The sequence below is a fragment of the Coregonus clupeaformis genome, chromosome 12, assembly GCF_020615455.1.
Source record: "Coregonus clupeaformis isolate EN_2021a chromosome 12, ASM2061545v1, whole genome shotgun sequence".
NCBI classification, from domain to species: domain Eukaryota; kingdom Metazoa; phylum Chordata; class Actinopteri; order Salmoniformes; family Salmonidae; genus Coregonus; species Coregonus clupeaformis.
Genome location: NC_059203.1, coordinates 43,451,445 through 43,470,219, shown reverse-complemented (window position 1 = coordinate 43,470,219; position 18,775 = coordinate 43,451,445). Strand labels below are relative to the sequence as shown.

The following is an 18,775-nucleotide window of genomic DNA, read 5'->3' as shown; positions in this document are numbered from 1 at the left end:
CTAAAGAGAGAGTTGGGACTCTCTGATCCATTATTTTACCAGAACAGATGAAATAGGATTTTCTACGCAGCCTGGTAAACATTTTATATGTGTTTAGAGAACTGCTTTTCACTGACAAAGGGAGGGAGGGAGTTATTATCTAAATATGCATATCTAATGTTATGGATGTTTAATGTGTAATGTTTTAGTTTTGGTGAAAAGAAACATATGGCAAGATAGCTATAGATGTTTAAATAGGTCATATGTTTGGTGTGGCAGAGAGTGTTTGTCACCACCCTTTAGTGTGCATTATGACTCCATTATCCATCCATTATCAGAGCTTCGATTATATATGTTTTGGAGCTGGATACGGAGAGCTCTATAGGGTCTATTGTTGCCCTGTAGTGCTCTGACTCCCTCCTCACCTAACAGATGGTCACATTCAGCTACTCTCTGAAAACAAACATACGCTGAGGAGTTGCTGACAAGCTGGTTCAGAAAGGGCTTGAACTGGCCCCTGGAGTGTGTGTGTGTGTGTGTGTGTGTGTGTGTGTGTGTGTGTGTGTGTGTGTGTGTGTGTGTGTGTGTGTGTGTGTGTGTGTGTGTGTGTGTGTGTGTGTGTGTGTGTGTGTGTGTGTGTGTGTGTGTGTGTGTGTGTGTGTGTGTGTGTGTGTGTGTGTGTGTGTGTGTGTGTGTGTGTGTGTGTGTGTGTGTGTGTGTGTGTGTGTGTGTGTGTGTGTGTGTGTGTGTGTGTGTGTGTGTGTGTGTGTGCGTGCGTGCGTACATGTGCACGTACGTGCAAGCGTGTTTGTGCATGTGTGTTAAACTTCCTGTCCAGTAGCACATAGCCAGTGATATTCAGAGGGGTGGAGTATGGGGACTCATCATTCATCCCAACTCTCAAACACAAATAATCACAGGGTGAGACCACATGTCGCAGCTCTTACGCATAGGGCCCCGACAGCTGTCAATCACACAGATGACCTATAAACAGATCCTTGGCAGACACACTTATTAAATCAAACTGTGCAAATATAGCAAATCTAATGCTATTAATCGTTGATTATTGACGTAACCCCGAGTTAAATTTAGATCCGGTATGGAAGACTGGTAATATCAGATTCCGTGGTAAGCATGTTGAGAAATGTCTGTGGATGGAGTTTATTTTAAGGTTCTGTGGTTTGATGGGGGACATGGGGATGGCTTTCGTCTTGTCTTGGTATTCAGACAACTTCCTGAGAGACAGTCAGACAGCCACATAGGAATGTATTTTTCACCATGTTCAAACAGAGGGGATTGAATGTAAACCAGCACACGCCTTCTTTGGCATTATGGAGGCATGTCTTATTCCCAGATTAGAGTGACCAGTTTAGAAACAGGTCCTGCATAAACATGGACATTAATAAACATATGTTTACCCTTATGCAATATCAGAATTATTGGTTATTTTGAACTATGCTGTGCTGGTTTTGACTTTGAAGCTGCGATACAACAGGACCATTTTATTTGAAGTTGATCCTCTGATTATGTGCAGGCACACCTTAGTTCTGATATACTGTATAGCATATAAACAGTAAAAGACTTGAATTAGACCTACACGCTTCCTATCTGTGATTCATCTACAGTTTTTTCCTCACCACAATTTAACCACTAAAATGAACATATATGAAGGATAGCTGTGGCATCGTGGAGATGTTGTCTCCTAAATTAGTTCAGTAGAAGCTTATTGAGTGAAACCTCAATGTTTGTCAAGCAGCAGTATATCATTGCCACCCTGCTAAGCCCTACCCTGTAGGGTCCCATTGATTTTTTGTCTTTGGTGGAGGGCCCAAGCAGCGGAGAGACGGCGGGCCTCTCAAACAGCACTGCCTTGTCTGTACATGGCTGCTGAACCGTGGAAAACGTATCAAACAAACACTCCAGTCTCACAGGGAAGGGTCTATAGGAAAGGTCCTTTTACTCTTGACATGGGAATGTCTGTCAACTGCATTCTTAATGTAGCCGGAGAAGACCCACTCAGACCTTCAGATGACCAGAGAAAAGCATCCTTGGCAGATGTCCATGCCGGTATTTAACAGAGATATGGAGGAAAGATGGTATTGAGATGGCAACACAATGGGACGCTCTCTAGCGCTTGTCACTGATCGACTATATTGGGTTTCAGTGTTGATGAAAAACCATCACATAACCCCACGTGGGTATGCAGAACAGGGGTGAAATGTGTTAGTTGAGCCTGCAAGTGTGTGTTAATCTGTTTGTGTAAAGCAGCTGTCTGTCCCTAAAGGATATTTTGCTCTCTTATTCCCCCTCTCCTCTCTGCAGAGCTGAGGTCCACCAGCACTGCCCAGCAATTTGCCTACCTGCTCAACACGTCTGACTACCGTATCCTGCGTATGGACGAGGACCACGACCGCATGTACGTTGGCAGTAAGGACTACATCCTGTCCCTGGACCTGCATGACATCAACAAGGAGCCGCTCATTGTAAGACCTTACAGTCACTAACCCTCCCCTCTTCACCTTCCCTTACCTACTCTCACCTCACCTCTCCTCCCCTCACCTCTCCTCCCCCTTCTCCCCTCCCCTCTCCTATCCAGAGCTCTATGATCCCAGGGTGAGACTAAACCTTTACCTCAGCTCTCAAAAATGGCTCCCGAGGGTCATATGTCCCGTTTCGCTGCCCCGTGTCTGACATTTTGATTAGCTCACCTCCAGTTTGTGTTGGACTGCGCTATTTTCTGGAGACAGGGGTTGTATAACACTGTGAAAACAAAATCTGGATATGACCATTCCAAGGGGGCTAATAGTACCCCATGGTAGGTTTAGCCCAACATCTATAAAGTCCAGTGATGTTGAACGGGTTGTGCCATGTGTTGGGTAGCTATAAAATGACCCTTGTTCCCCCCTGCCTTCAGCTCCACTGGCCTGTCTCCCAGCAGAGGAAGACTGAGTGTGTTCTAAGTGGGAAGGACACCAATGTAAGTATTTCTGTTGACTATCGACTAATTCAGGATTTATGTTTCAGGTCAGGTGACTTGTGCCACCCGTAACATGTAGTAATGTATTTTCTGTATTTAGCAATCTATAAAGTATAGATATATTTTAAAATGTTTTACTCACTTCTATGTGTGTGCCTGTACTGCTAGGTGTATAGCCTAAGTATTTGTTTGGGTTCTTAGTTTAATGAATAAGGACTTACGAGAACCCAGTTTAGTGGCATACACCTATGGGGATTTCATTTGGCCCTGTAAAAGCCTGGTTCCTCTCTGTCTGGCCAAACAGACAGGGCAGGACTGGCACTCATAGGAGACCAACCAGTCTCACTCTTCCCCATCTGCCAGTGTAGGGTGTGGATAAATAGATTACTGTTATACTGGCATGTTAATATATTGACATTCCCATTGATGTTAAAGATATATGCCGCTTGTACTATGATTTATGTTGTAGGGGCGGCAGGTAGCTTAGTGGTTAAGAGCGCAGTGCCAGTAACTGAAAGGTCGCTGGTTTTAATCCCCGAGCCGACTAGGTGAAAAATCTGTTGATGTGCCCTTGAGCAAGGCACTTAACCCTAATTGCTCCTGTAAGTCGCTCTGGATAAGAACGTCTGCTGAATTACTTAAATGTAAAATGTTGTATATGGATATTATCATACATGTTGATCATCCATTAATGTCTGCCTATGTTTGTCCCCATGCAGGGCGAGTGTGGGAACTTCATACGTCTGATTGAGCCATGGAACAGGACCCACCTGTATGTCTGTGGTACTGGGGCCTACAACCCCATCTGTACGTACGTCAACCGTGGACGCAAACCACAGGTTAGAGCTCCACACCTTATGGAATACATTGAGTCTGTGTTCACAAAATGAAGAGGTGAGGGAGACTACGGCTCTGTCTGTAAAATCATATAAATGTTTTATTTATCACATGCTTTGTAAACAGCAGGTGTAGACTAACAGTGAAATGCTGACTTACGGGCCCTTTTCCAACAATGCAGAGTTAAAGATATAAAATGTAATACAACATTTAAATAGTGACACAAGGAATAAATACACAGTGAATAACGAATAACAATAACGAGTAAAAATAACATGGCTATATACGATTCGATGTGCAGAGGTACAAGGTAATTGAGGTAGCTATGTACATATAGGTGGGGTAAAGTGACTAGGCAACAGGATAGAAAACAGACAGTAGCAGCAGCGTATGTGGTGTGAAAGTGTGTGTGAGTGTGTGTGTGGCGTCAGTATGCATGTGTGAGCATGTTATGTGTGTGTGTGGGCGTATGTAGTGTGTGTGTGTGTGTTTGGTGTCAGTGTAAATGTGAGTGTGTGGGTAGAGTCTAGTGTGTGTGCATAGAGTCAGTGCAAGACAGTTAGTGCAAAAAAAGGGTCAATGCAGGTCGTCCAGGTAGCCATTTGGTTAGCTATTTAGCAGTCTTGTTTAGCAGTCTTATGGCTTGGGGGTAGAAGCTGTTAAGGGTCCTGTTGGTTCCAGACTTGGTATCGCTTGCCGTGCGGTAGCAGAGAGAACAGTCTATGGCTTGGGTGGCTGGAGTCTTTGAAAGTGTTTTGGGCCTTCCTCTGACACTGCCTGGTATAGAGGTCCTGGAAACAAGTTTGTATTACAGACCGGGCCAGGGATAGGTTTATAATGTCAGTGAAAACACTTGCCAGCTGGTCAGCGCATGCTCTGAGTACGTGTCCTGGTATTCCGTCTGGCCCCGTGGCCTTGCGAATGTTAACCTGTTTAAAGGTCTTACTCACATCGGCTACAGAGAGCGAGATCACACAGTCGTCCAGAACAGCTGGTGCTCTCATGCATGGTTCAGTGTTGTTTGCCTTGAAGCGAGCATAGAAGGCATTTAGCTCATCTGGTAGGCCCCCGTCGCTGGGCAGTTCACGGCTGTGTTTTCCTTTGTAATCTGTGATAGTTTGCAAGCCCTTCCACATCCGTCGAGCATCAGAGCCGGCGTAGTAGGATTCGATCTTAGTGCTGTACTGATTAAAACTGAGTTTAAATGTATTTGGCTAAGGTGTATGTAAACTTCCGACTTCAACTGTAGGCAAGGATACATTTTATTTTCATTACACAGAAAGTCAACCAAGTCTGTTTTTTTTTTTACATCCATTGTGAATAACAACAGTTCCTCTCTCAATGTGAAACATCTTTCCAACACTCCCCCTCAATAACCACCAAGCCTTGATATGAAATAGAACATTGTCATGCTCTGATCCCATATCTCCACATAGTTTTGCAAACAGGCGTGCGCCTGTGGATGGGGTTTGATGTAGTTTACAATTGAAGTTACATGCTGCAGTATATCTCTTAGTTCTGTGCTCAGCGCTTTTGCCGCCGGTTGCTCTCGGTGAATCAAACAATGCATCCATATGGCAGAGGGGGACACGTTCATAACTGGAGTGCAGAGGCCTGCCCACCATCCCGCAATTGATGGAGCCACCATTCGATTCCATGGAATCTGTTTTTTGTCAATATCGCCATGCAGCACACTGAACATCCCCTGTGCCATTTAATGCTCGGGATTCGTGAGACAGAACTATATGTCTTCGTGAATAGCATCCCCCGACATGTATAGAGAACAAAAGTCAATGTATTGGCATCTCGGCACTCACAGCTAACGTCCATTTGGAGAGCATAAGCTGGGGAGTTTTTGAGTCGTTCAGTCAGTTTCCTCTTGATTGCAAGCAATAGCATAAATTCTTCATTTAACAGTATTATCTCAGAATGGTATTGATGTGAGTTTCTGTGCCTCTGCCTCCCCACACATTGTTTTCACCATATCAATTGCGGCCGGTAATATTAAAGTCTCTGCAATAGTGTGTGGTTTCATAGCATAGCAGGCCTAGCCATTCACTGTGGGAAGGATCTTCCCTTGATCTAAGGGCGCTCTCTGATAGAATTTTAGATTTGAATAATTTTAATTTAGATTTTTAAGGTTAACCACATTACAATGATTTTGAGATACATAGACGATATTATAATATGTATGTATTTTTGTAGTTTTTTGGGGGGTGAGGGGGTTAGGAAATTCACCCTCGACCCCATTTTCATATCAGGTGACACCACATGGGGTCGCGACCCCTAGTTTGGGAACCACTGCTGTAATCCATGGCTTCTGGTTGGGGTATGTACGTACAGTCACTGTGGGGACGACGTCGTCGATGCACTTATTAATGAAGCCAGTGACTGATGTGGTAAACTCTTGAATGTTATCGGATGAATCCCGGAACATATTCCAGTCTGTGCTAGTGAAACAGTCATGTAGCTTAGCATCCGCTTCATCGGACCATTTCCGTATTGAGCACATCACTGGTACTTCCTGTTAGAGTTTTTGCTTGTAAGCAGGAAGCAGGATGATAGAGATATGGTCTGATTTGCCAAAGGGAGGGCGAAGAAGGGCCTTGTATGCGTTTCTGTGTGTGGAGTAATAGTGATCTAGAGTTGTGTTGCCCCCCCCCTTTAAAAGGGAATAAATAAAAGTTATAGATAGAGGATACTTCCCTGTTTCTTCCTCTCTGACACAGAAGACACAGTTAGACCGATGACCACTGCACACCACTTTGCTATTTCATTTGGATCCATAAGACCGTTACTAAGGGCATCCATCCATCCATCCATCCATCCACTCATAGCTCTAGCAGCCCTGTGTGACTCTCAGTTGGCCTGCTCCCGCTATGCCCCCTTAGCCTCCAGTCCTCACCATGTGAGAAGTTGGGTAATTGGCCATGAGAGCTCCCATTATGGGGTGCCAGTGGAATGTTCTAGTTATAGTACATTAATGAGATGGCTTTTATTTTCCCCTTTATCTTAAACAGACAGGTCAGACTCTTCCCGTGAGTCCCATCTCTCTCTCTGCTGGTCTGGAGTTAAGTATGGGAGTAGAGATGTGAAATGGTACACCACTATACACACAGCTTTTCCAGACAGGAAACCAGGAGAAGGCGAAATGCTGCTCAATGCCAGAAATCTACTGTGCTCATTGTCTCATGTGAATGTATATACACATACACACACTCATTCTCACACGTCAGGAACCTGCTTTGACATTTGTAGCTGTTTCCCAGATATATTGTTATCAGCTTGCCAGATAACATCATTCTTTCTTTTTCAGCCATTTTTCAGACACGTACTATTCACTCAGCTGTAGACGATTTCCTTTCTAAATACCTAAAGGGTATGTAGTAGCCTACATGAGGCTATGATAGCTAGTATTGTCTGGAAAAGCCAAATGTTGGTTCTTGGCAGTGGCTCAGGTCAGGGTTTAATGTATGTACCATACAGTGAGAGACTGTATTGACTCAACCGCATGGTACAGAACTAATATTGATGATTTTCACACCATCTGGTGAAGTTGAGCCACGCAGACATTTCTTGTACAGAGGATGTAGAGAATGAGATATCCACAGATTGTCCTCACAGGCTTTCCAAATGACATTATTGAAACAGTCATGCAGTCACATCAGTCCCAGACCAGTTTACAGAGTTACTGAGCTCACGTCAGGTCCCACCTACTGCAGGTGCGTAACATCCAGAATGTGTCGCTGTCTCCTGTTTTAGGCCGCCATGCACCTGCAGATGCCCCAGACCGGAGGGAGGGCTAGCCGCGCGGCCCAACCAAACGCTGTGTCCGAAACACTGGGACTAAAGGTGGGATGTGGGTCTGGGTCAGGTGCCCATCACTAGCATGGGCGGGTCTGCCTGCCTGCCTGTCTGCCCCTGAGCTTTACCGCTATGGGCTGGGGAGACCTACTATGGGACTCAGCCAGCATGCCATACCTCTATCTCTCTGTTGGGGAGGGCTGTGCATGTCTCCCGACCCTTCTGTTCTGTCTGTGCTCATTCTGTGTGTCTTGAAGCATTTCTGTTGTCATCAGTTGAATTGTCCCAGTCCGTTGGGTGTCTAGTGAAGTGGACCGCTTATCTCCTCATGGCTGAGCATGTCTTCTCTAGACCCTGTCCGTTATTCAACATTTTTGATCGCTCAAACATTAGTCCTTTTTAGTTTCATCCATCATATTTGTGTTGTCCGTTGCTCTCGTTGTTCATCTGTCCATTTTTTTGTAAGCCTCACTTTCTGAGGTCTCTCTTTCTCTTTCTCTCTTTCTCTCTCTATGTGTGTTGTTGAACTGATTTGTCAGTATTTGTGTTGCCTGCTTCTTATGCATGAGACAGATGAAAGTCCAGCATTTTGTGATTTGCTACGCAAGGTCACAGAACATGTTGATACAGTACACACTCAAATAAATATGTTTCATTTGTAATGGATAAATTAGTAACTTTCCTCTCCTCCTCACATTGTCCTGTCAATTGTCTTAGAGGACACAGAATGCCCCACCCTCCAGTCCTTTACCCCCCCCACCCCGCCCTCCCTCTGTAGGAATGTGGACCAACCCCTCCCACAGGTCTCACACAGTTAACGTCTGACCCACTCTCACTGCAGCCCTGTTGGTTCAGGACAAACACCAGCCGACTGTGTCCAACTGCTAAAGCAGAAAGGAATTAATAGACCCACATAGCTGTGCATGATTTGAATGTTTGTGCTCTCCCGCCATTCACAGCACAGGAAGGAACTCTTAACCCTTTGAACGACAGGGCCATTATGTTTTCAGCCTTATGTTTTGAATGTGTTGCATGCAACACTCAGTCCTCTGTAGGGTAAAATCTTTCATAAAGGGTTTAAAAACATGTTCAGAGAATATCCCTTAGCACATGTAACCATTGGTGACTTGGTGCACATCAACATCTGGCATCTCTTGCAGGGAGCTACCAACACCTTCAGATTTACATGTGCGGTTGATTTTAATCAAAGGTGAGAGGGAATCTCATAAGGGTGCACGTAGTAGCCAGTGGAGAAAAACTTTGGCAAGCACCTGACTTTCTCCTGCTCGGGTGTTGACGGACAAGGACAGAGATGTCTTCGTCTCTCCTCCCTTCCTCAATTGAAGAGTGAGGGTTTTGGGGATTTGACTTGTTCTGGTTTGTGGCAAGGCTACGGGGCATGTCATCACATGTCATTGGTTGTTCCCACCCGCAAATCCAAATACCTGCCAATCACCTTTCAGTGCTGTGTATAGGGATGCTAGGAGTCATGAGCATCAGTCATCCAGCCTCCATCCCAGAAGTGTTTTCACTGAGCAGGATTGCAGGTGTCAGCAGCAGTAGGGGTACATAAACAGCTATAACCAAGAGAGGATGAGAGACATTTGGCATAGGAGAGATTTTTGTGTTGAATTGAGAGTTTTTTTTCTGTATGAAGGCACTCTCATTATTCTATGTTTCATCCTCCAAAACCACAATGCCTTATAGGCCCCAGAGGACCTACTGGAAGCATATTGCACTGCCTCATTTTACCTCCACTAGGGAATCACTGTGACATGATGAAGAGTACTATGAATGTATCGCTTCTTTCTTATGATTTTTCTATTTCAGGAATACATATGGCATTTGGAGCCGGGCAAAGTGGAGTCTGGGAAGGGAAAGTGCTCCTACGACCCAAAGCTCAACAGCGTCTCAGCTTTGATCAGTGAGTATCATCTACACTTGGCCACATGGCTGGAGAATGGCTGGAGAGTTTGTCCCTATGGCTCTCTCAGTGAATCTGAGGGACCTTGAGGCCATGTCCCCTGTGTACGCCTCCTTTTATTTCCCACTACTAAAAATGGCCTCCTCTATCCTCAATTTAATGGCCACTTTTGTTTTTGGCACACTTAAAAAAATGTTTTAATGGCTAAGTTCTGTCCAGACAGTGTCCTTTTCCATTCGGTGCCTATTTCCCACGAGTTAGATCACAGTGGAATGGTCATCTCATCTCTGATGATAAAATCAGAAGGCATTTTGCTTTGTTAGGATTGAAAGAGCTGTGGGCAGTTTGGGCACATACCACTGGGTTCACTGTTTTAATAAGCCAATCCTTTCCATGGTGGTTTCATGACATCCAATGGAAAAATACCAAGAACATATTCATATGATTTGTTGTGGTCATTTATCTTCATGAGAAATCCAATTATTCGCATTCCTGGCCAATGTACACAGAGCAATCACATGACACCTTGCAACATGTTTGGTTTCTGGTAACTTCATGTTGTAATGTTTATGATATTGGTGTTCAGTAGAGTGTTCTCCACCCACCACTCAGTCATTCAGCCAGGGCCAGACCTCACAGTTGCCACCAATGTAAGTTGATCCTGACTCTGTGGGGTGGGATAGTCAGTGTAAATTGTCAGTGTTGTCTTCCCATGTTAGCACACCGCCAGCTGACCAGGGCGGAACCAGGAAACCAGGGGACTGTTGTCTGAGACCAATTAAACCCCCCCACCCCCCATCTCCACCAGTTAGCATCAGCTATGGGTGACTGATGGCAGGGATTAAGAACTGGAGACTACTTTGTGTTAAGAAAATATATATATTTATACCAATCATGAGAAACATCAGAGTATACAATGTCACAGTTTGGTACATTTTTAAAGGTTACAAATGGTCAAATGTAATCATAGCATGTGTGAGAAATAAAAAAGGTTTTGGATGACCATAAAAAAACATATCCCTCCCTCCTCCCACGATCCCAGGTCCCCATACACCTGACCATCCCATCCCCAGTTCCCACCTAGAACAGCCTCTGGTATTATTTATTATTTATTTAGTGTAATATAATAACAATAACTTATTGCTATTATTGCTATTATTGTTATGATCATCATTATAATAATAATAAGTCATATCATTATCATTAGTAGGCTTAGTATAGCAGCCTTGTATAACCACGATCGAGCTGTAGGCCTAAGAGTGCAGGGTAGCGGAGGGCAGGGTAGCAGAGGGAGGTTCGGAGGCCACGTTCGTAGAGCTTGGACATGGTGTCTTTGAGCTCAGCCCTCCTATTAGTGACCTCGGGGCTGTAGTCCTTGTAGAAGCGTACAGTGTGCCCACGGTATTTCAGGGGCCCCTTCGCCCGTGCAGCCCACAACACAAGGTCCTTCGTCTGGTAACGTTGGAAGCAAACAATGACAGCGCAAGGCTTCTGGCCTGGTCCAGGCTTCTGATTGAGGCTGTGGTGGGACCTGTCTAGCTCCGGGGGAGAGGGGAGAACATCTTCCCCTAGGACCTCCAGGAAGAACTTGGGGTGTGTGCCCATTTCTGTTGTTTCGGGTAAATTCACGATCCTCGCGTTCTGTCTCCTACTGCGCCCGTCTAGGTCCATTAACCTCGCCATTAGCATTTCGTTGTCTCTCTTCAGCTTTGCGCATGTCGTTTCTAGTGTTTAGACCTGGCCTGCTTCAAGGTCGACGATCCACTGGCCTTGAGAAGTCTGGGATGTTGTACAGTTTTGCATCCATTCTGGCAAATTAAGTCTTGAATCCCTCAGCTATTGCAACGTGTTTCTTCTCAAGTTCAGAGATTTGATGCCCGCCATTGTTACCTGCCCATGCGGTTTCTCTTGCACGGCAGGGTTAGACCTTAGTGAGGTGGCCTCGGGTTTGTCAGGTTTCGGCAGTTTAGGCATTTTCGTTTACCACAGGTATTACAAAACTCAGGTTGTCTTTTTTTAGCAATTACATGTAAGGTTAGCAGGTATAAACATGAACAAGAGTGGGACCGAGTAGTCAGCACATCTACCTACACGATGTCGCCGCCTACCGGAAATCCCAGAACTGGAGACTACTTTGACCCCTAAAAGGTCACACATGTAGGTCTAACCCATCTACCCCACCCCTAGATATCATACACTCTTTATACTGTAGGGCCTGTATTGACTCTAGTTAGTACATACTAGTAGTGTAGTTGTTGCGCGCTTTGCCCTGAGCCCCTGTTGTCCTGTTAACCCCACTCTTGAGAACTCCCCGTAGCTGACAAATGCATGCTGAGATACCTGCTGTCATATGACCTGTGTAGCTCAGTTGGTAGAACATGGCGCTTGCAACGCTGGGGTTGTGAGTTCGATTCCCACGGGGGTGTCACGAGTTACAAAGCCAGAACCCAGAAGCAGACCAGGACAAGGTAAGTTGAAACGAAGGTGAGTGTTTATTTACAAATTCAAGAGTGATGCTGAATAATCCAGGGAACAGAGCGGGCGGCGTTGATTAGTTGTTGGGGGTGCAGTGGTTGATCCCATCATGGCTCGGCAGCCGCCACCACCAGGCAGAGGTTGGATGAAGGTTCCGGACGAGTGACTGCAGATGGAACAAAACGGAGGTAAGTAAACAACAAACCAACAAGGTGCAAAAACAACAAAACTAACGCTAGAAGCTCTAAGACTGATACTCTGGTAAACCTACTGTTCATGGCTAACGATCCGGCAGGGAATGGATGTTAGGCCAGAGCCTAAGAAGGGTGATGATCAGGACCAGGTGTGCAGATTGCTGATGGGATGCAGGTGCGGAAATCAAGAGAGCTCCCCGGAGCGTTCCAGAACCCTCGGGAAACTGGAGATCACGAGCAGAAAACTAGTCCACAGACAGGACCCGACTCAGACTGCCGGGATCGTTACAGTACCCCCCCTCCGACGAACGCCACCGGGCGGACTCCCGGAGCGCCAGGATGGAGGCGGTAGAAGTCACGGATGAGGTCAGCATCTAGGATCTGTCGCCGCGGAATCCAACTCCTCTCTTCAGGACCATACCCCTCCCAGTCCACGAGATACTGGAAACCCCGGCCCCGCCGTCTGGAATCCATGATGCGTCGCACCGTGTAGGCAGGACCACCTCCGATCATCCGAGGAGGAGGAGGAGGAGGCGGAGGAGGCAACAGAGGACTGAGGAAAACAGGCTTGAGGCAGGAGACATGAAAGGTGGGATGGACTCTGAGCGTCCTCGGTAGTTTGAGTCGAACTGCCACTGGATTGATCACCTTCTCCACCACAAACGGACCAATGAACTTCGGTAACAACTTCCTAGACTCAGTCCGTAACGGAAGATCCCGTGTGGCCAACCAGACCCTATCTCCGATGGTATAGGTGGGAGCGGGGATCCGGCGACGATTCGCCTGGAGCTGATACCGGTCCGAAACTCTAAGGAGTGCCTTTCTGGCCCGATGCCAGGTCCGGTGGCAACGACGAATATGGGCCTGAACAGAGGGCACTGAGAGCTCCTTCTCCTGAGAAGGGAACAAGGGAGGTTGGTAGCCATACAGGCACTGGAAGGGAGACATCCCAGTGGCAGATGTAGGGAGAGTATTGTGGGCATACTCAACCCAAGGCAACTGAGAGACCCAGGAGGTGGGGTTGGAAGAGACCAGGCAGCGTAGCGTGGATTCCATCTTCTGGTTGGCTCTCTCCGCCTGACCATTGGATTGGGGGTGAAAACCAGATGTGAGACTGACTGTAGCTCCAATGGCCAAACAGAAGGACTTCCAGACAGCCGAGGTAAACTGAGGGCCACGGTCGGAAACGATATCACTGGGCAAACCGTGGACCCTGAAAACCTCCCTAGCCAGGATCTCGGACGTCTCCGAGGCAGAGGGAAGCTTGGCAATTGGCACAAAGTGGGCGAACTTGCTGAATCTGTCCACGATAGTCAGAACGACCGTGTTCCCCTCAGAAGCGGGCAACCCAGTGACGAAGTCCAGGGCCAGATGCGACCATGGTCGCCGGGGAATAGGAAGGGGGTGAAGTAGTCCAGAGCTGGGCCGATTGGTACTCTTATTCTGCGCACACACTGGACAGGCAGCAACAAAACCCCGAGTATCCTCGGCCATGGCAGGCCACCAAAAACGTCTGCGAAGAAACGCCATCGTCCGAGCCACGCCAGGGTGACAAGCCATCTTGCTGGCGTGGGACCATTTGAGGACAGCAGGACGAACCGACTCAGGCACAAACAACCGACCGGGTGGACCGTTACCGGGACCGGGCTGAGTCCGAAGGGCCGCCATCACCTCCTCCTCAATCTTCCACCTAACTGCTCCCACGACGCAGTTCCGGGGGAGAATTGTCTCGGTCTTGGACCCACTCTCCTCCGTCTTGGAGAACATCCGGGACAAGGCGTCCGCCTTGCCGTTCTTAGATCCAGGTCGGAACGTCAGGGAAAACTTGAATCGTCCGAAAAACAACGCCCACCTGGCCTGACGGGAGTTGAGACGTCTAGCCGATTGCACGTAAGCAAGATTCTTGTGGTCAGTCCAGACAATAAACGGTTGCTCCGCCCCCTCCAACCAGTGGCGCCACTCCTCCAAGGCAAGTTTCACCGCGAGAAGCTCCCGGTTACCCACATCGTAATTCCTCTCCGCAGGCGAAAGGCGACGAGAGTAGTAGGCGCAGGGATGGAGTTTACTGTCCGTGGAGCATCGCTGCGACAGGATGGCGCCAACTCCCCACATCAGACGCGTCCACTTCAACGACGAACTGACGGGCCGTGTCCGTTGAGAGAGAATCGGTGCGTTGGTGAATCGCCTCTTCAAATCCAGAAACGCTCGATCCGCCTCCGGATTCCACTTGAAGGTCCTGATACTGGAAGTCAAGGCAGTTAACGGAGCGGCCACACGGCTGTAATCCCGGATGAATCTGCGGTAGAAATTCGCAAACCCCAAAAATCTCTGGAGCTGCAATCTCGTACCGGGCTGGGCCCATTCCAGAACCGCTCTAACCTTCTCCTGGTCCATCCTAATCTCTCCCCTGGAGATGATGTACCCGAGAAAGGATGTCGTGTGGGCGTGAAACTCGCACTTCTCGGCCTTCACGAACAGGCGATTCTCCAACAATCGCTGCAGAACCTGCCGGACATGCTGGACGTGGGTCGGAAGGTTCCTTCGAGAAGATCAGAATGTCATCCAGGTAAACAAACACAAAGAGACCGATCATATCTCTCAGGACGTCGTTCACCATACTCTGGAATACCGCTGGAGCATTGGTCAGTCCAAACGGCATCACCTGATACCAAGTGACCCATCGGTGTATTGAAACCCGTCAACCACTCGTCCCCCTCTCTGATCCGGACCATGTGATACGCATTGCGTAGGTCTAGCTTGGTGAACACCGTAGCACCCTGTAAGGAGTCGAAGGCAGAACTCATCAAGGGCAGGGGATACTTGTTCTTGACCGTGATGTCATTCAACCCCCGATAATCAATACACGGTCGAAGAGAGCCATCCTTCTTACCCACAAAGAAGAATCCTGCCCCCAGGGGGTGATGACGAGGGACGAACGAGACCAGCAGCTAGGGACTCCTTGATGTAGGTCTCCAAAGCCTCACGTTCAGGTCGGGAGATACTGTATAACCTTCCCTTGGGGTAGACAGCTCCAGGGAACAGGTTGATGGCACAATCATATGGTCGGTGGGGAGGGAGTGACAGAGCCTTCTGCTTACTGAAAACTTCCCCAAATCGTGATATGTCTCGGGAACCAGGGACAAATCTGGGGGTTTAGCCTCAATCACCTGACTGGGAACCGAATGGGGACAGGCAGTCTTGAGACAGTTAGCATGACAATCAAGGCTCCAACTCGTTACCTTGCCCGTCACCCAATCGAACGTGGGATTGTGTTCCTTCAGCCAGGGGTATCCAAGGACCAGAGGAACATGGGAAGACGGCAGAATGAAGAATGAAATCATCTCAGAATGATTCCCCGACAACAGCATCTTAACCGGTTCAGTCCTCATCGTGATACGTGCCAGACTACTGCCGTCCAGAGTGGTAGCTTCAATGGCTTCCGGCAATTGCTCCTTGGAAAGCCCCAGCTGTTCCACCAACTCGGCATCTAGAAAGCTTCCATCGGCACCTGAATCGATAAAGCGTTAATCGCTAAGCTCTGATTCCTGTTCACAAGGGTAGCCGGGAAACGGGGTCTGACAGAGGTATTGAGAGGTCGAAACTGGCTCGCTAAAAGTCCTCCCAACTTTAGCGAGCCGCGCAGTTTGACGACCGCCGGGAACCAGTGGCGAGGTAATGTCCCGAACCGCCACAGTAGAGGCAACAGTTAGTCCTACGTCTGTGTTGGCGCTCCTCCTTGGTTAACCCGTGCCGCCCCACTTGCATGGGTTCAGAATCGGGAGACAGAACCTCTCCACTAATCCTGTGTGGTGGCCGATGATCGACGTATTCTGATCCAATCCCGACCCGACTGGAACCTGAGAAGCTGATCGGTTGGACGGAACCCATTGCTTCTCCCTCCTTCGCTCTCGGACTCGATTATCCACCCGAATAGACAAGGCTACCAAGCTGTCCAGGTCACTAGGCTCCGGATAGGAGATCAACTCATCCTTGAGCTGCTCCGACAGACCCTGGTAAAAGGCCGCTTGCAGAGACTCCTCATTCCACCCACTCTCCACAGCCAACGTCTTGAACTCGATCACGAAGTCGGCCACGCTGCGAGTTCCTTGGCGAAGCGAAAACAGGCGCCTAGCTGCGTCCCTCCCTCGGACGGAATGGTCGAAGAGCTTCCTCATCTCGGCCGTGAACCCCTGGTATGAAGCCATGCAGGGATCCTGTCGTTCCCAAACGGCTGAAGCCCACTCCAGCGCTCGACCACGCAGCAACTCAATCATAAAGGCTATCCTAGCCTTGTCTGTGGCATAAGAGTAGGGCTGTAGATCGAACACTAATCCACACTGCATAAGGAAGGAACGGCATCTTCCCAGCTCCCCCTCATATTTATCCGGCGTCGGAACCTTGGGCTCACGGAAGGACACAGCTCCAGAAGCGGCAGGCGAGATGGGTGAAACCGGTAGTGGATCCTCCACCGAAACTTGCGTTGGTTCTGGACCTCCGTCAGACCGGTAGAAAGGTTCCGAACTGACAACGCGATCTCCTGTAGTACCGTGCTATGATGGCCCAACATCTTCTCCTGATGGGTAATGGCATGGCGAACAGAGTCCAGGTCCGCTGGGTTCATTACTGGCCGGATCGTTCTGTCACGAGTTACAAAGCCAGAACCCAGAAGCAGACCAGGACAAGGTAAGTTGAAACGAAGGTGAGTGTTTATTTACAAATTCAAGAGTGATGCTGAATAATCCAGGGAACAGAGCGGGCGGCGTTGATTAGTTGTTGGGGGGTGCAGTGGTTGATCCCATCATGGCTCGGCAGCCGCCGACCACCAGGCAGAGGTTGGATGAAGGTTCCGGACGAGTGACTGCAGATGGAACAAAACGGAGGTAAGTAAACAACAAACCAACAAGGTGCAAAAACAACAAAACTAACGCTAGAAGCTCTAAGACTGATACTCTGGTAAACCTACTGTTCATGGCTAACGATCCGGCAGGGAATGGATGTTAGGCCAGAGCCTAAGAAGGGTGATGATCAGGACCAGGTGTGCAGATTGCTGATGGGATGCAGGTGCGGAAATCAAGAGAGCTCCCCGGAGCGTTCCAGAACCCTCGGGAAACTGGAGATCACGAGCAGAAAACTAGTCCACAGACAGGACCCGACTCAGACTGCCGGGATCGTTACAGGGGGGCCTGTATGAGAATGTATGCACTCACTAACTGTAAGTCGCTCTGGATAAGAGCGTCTGCTAAATGACTAAAATGTAAATGTAAATATTAGGCGCAACTGGAGGACCAACGCCCAGCCTCCCCACTGATTAACAAGACTATGGTCCTCCTTCTCTTTGTACATCACTTTAAAAGGCCTGGTTAGTGGCTAGTCCCTTTGGCCAAACAGTACAATCTTCCTTATGTATGAGTGTGTAATATAATGTGTGTTGTTCATCTGTCCTTGTCCACATTATGTGCTAAAGAGAACTTTTACACAGACACCCTGATGAAGATAGTCTAAAGACATGTATCTGGACGTAGGGGATGGAAAGCCCTGAGGTATTGGGCACTATAGTCCTGCCAGGGGTCTTGCCAGGGACTAAATGTTTAATTATGGGGGTGGGGGGTTCTGTGTAATGAGAGCCTCAGTCCTTTATGCCAAGGGTGTGGCTGGCTTTATATCAAAGAGTCAAAAGTATTTGGCTCAGCCGATTAATCTCTCTCCCTCTCCCTCTGTCCTTCCCTCTCTCTTTTCCTTTTCTCCCAGATGGTGAACTCTATGCTGGGGTCTACATTGACTTCATGGGAACAGACTCTGCCATCTTCCGTACTGGGAAACAGACCGCCATGCGTACAGACCAGTATAACTCCAGATGGTTAAATGGTAAATCAATAACTGGCTTCTTTGGCAGCCAAGATAGGTGTTATACAAGAGCTTGTCTATGCTATTAAGACTATTGTGCTATTTATGCATGGGATGGCATGGATTTGAAAGGACCATTTGTCAACATGTGAGCCGAAACTAATGAAAAGTTTAATAATATTTATGTTTACAAAATCCAATCCTTTAATAAACACGAAATGCAGACATTTTGTAAATTATCAGTGAAATTCATCTCCTCCTAAGCTTCTTGCTCTCCTTCTCGCTCTCCTTCTCCCAGACCCTTCCTTCATCCATGTGCAGCTCATCCCTGACAGTGCAGAGAGGAATGACGACAAGCTTTACTTCTTCTTCCGTGAGACGTCTGCTGAGATGGGCCAGAGTCCCGTGACCCAGGCCCGCATCGGTCGGATCTGCCTGGTGAGCACAGCCTCAGAATCCAGTGTACTAATAATGAGACCACGTTCACCTCAGAACTGTCAAATAACAATACACGTGACATGCACAACATGATAAATAAACTCTAATTTCATTAAGAAAGGAACCAGTTTCATTGGGACTTTCTGTGTGTGGAACTACTTGTGTTTGTCTAACACTAACTCGCTGAAATCCACGTCTATTTAACCTTCCTGTGTACAATGCTTGCCTCTGTCCATGAGATGGTACTCTGACTTACGACCCCATGATCCTCTGACCTCTCCTGACTGGTAGTCTTAAAAAACT

The 18,775-nt window shown here is 47.8% G+C and overlaps 1 protein-coding gene across 4 annotated transcripts in view; it reads left to right on the top strand.

Annotated features, from left to right (window-relative positions):
• The window catches only part of sema3fb (sema domain, immunoglobulin domain (Ig), short basic domain, secreted, (semaphorin) 3Fb), an 89,834-nt gene that overhangs the window by 50,792 nt on the left and 20,267 nt on the right, over positions 1 to 18,775 (top strand). For 2 of the 4 annotated variants that reach the window (XM_041892493.2, XM_045223871.1), the window contains exons 3-9: positions 2,302 to 2,462; positions 2,894 to 2,956; positions 3,676 to 3,795; positions 7,556 to 7,645; positions 9,428 to 9,521; positions 17,939 to 18,055; positions 18,333 to 18,472. In XM_041892493.2, coding sequence (XP_041748427.2) covers positions 2,302 to 2,462; positions 2,894 to 2,956; positions 3,676 to 3,795; positions 7,556 to 7,645; positions 9,428 to 9,521; positions 17,939 to 18,055; positions 18,333 to 18,472 — 785 coding nt within the window. The remainder of the gene's footprint in view (positions 1 to 2,301; positions 2,463 to 2,893; positions 2,957 to 3,675; positions 3,796 to 7,555; positions 7,646 to 9,427; positions 9,522 to 17,938; positions 18,056 to 18,332; positions 18,473 to 18,775) is intronic. The other 2 variants (XM_041892494.2, XM_045223872.1) reach the window with 1 other exon arrangement.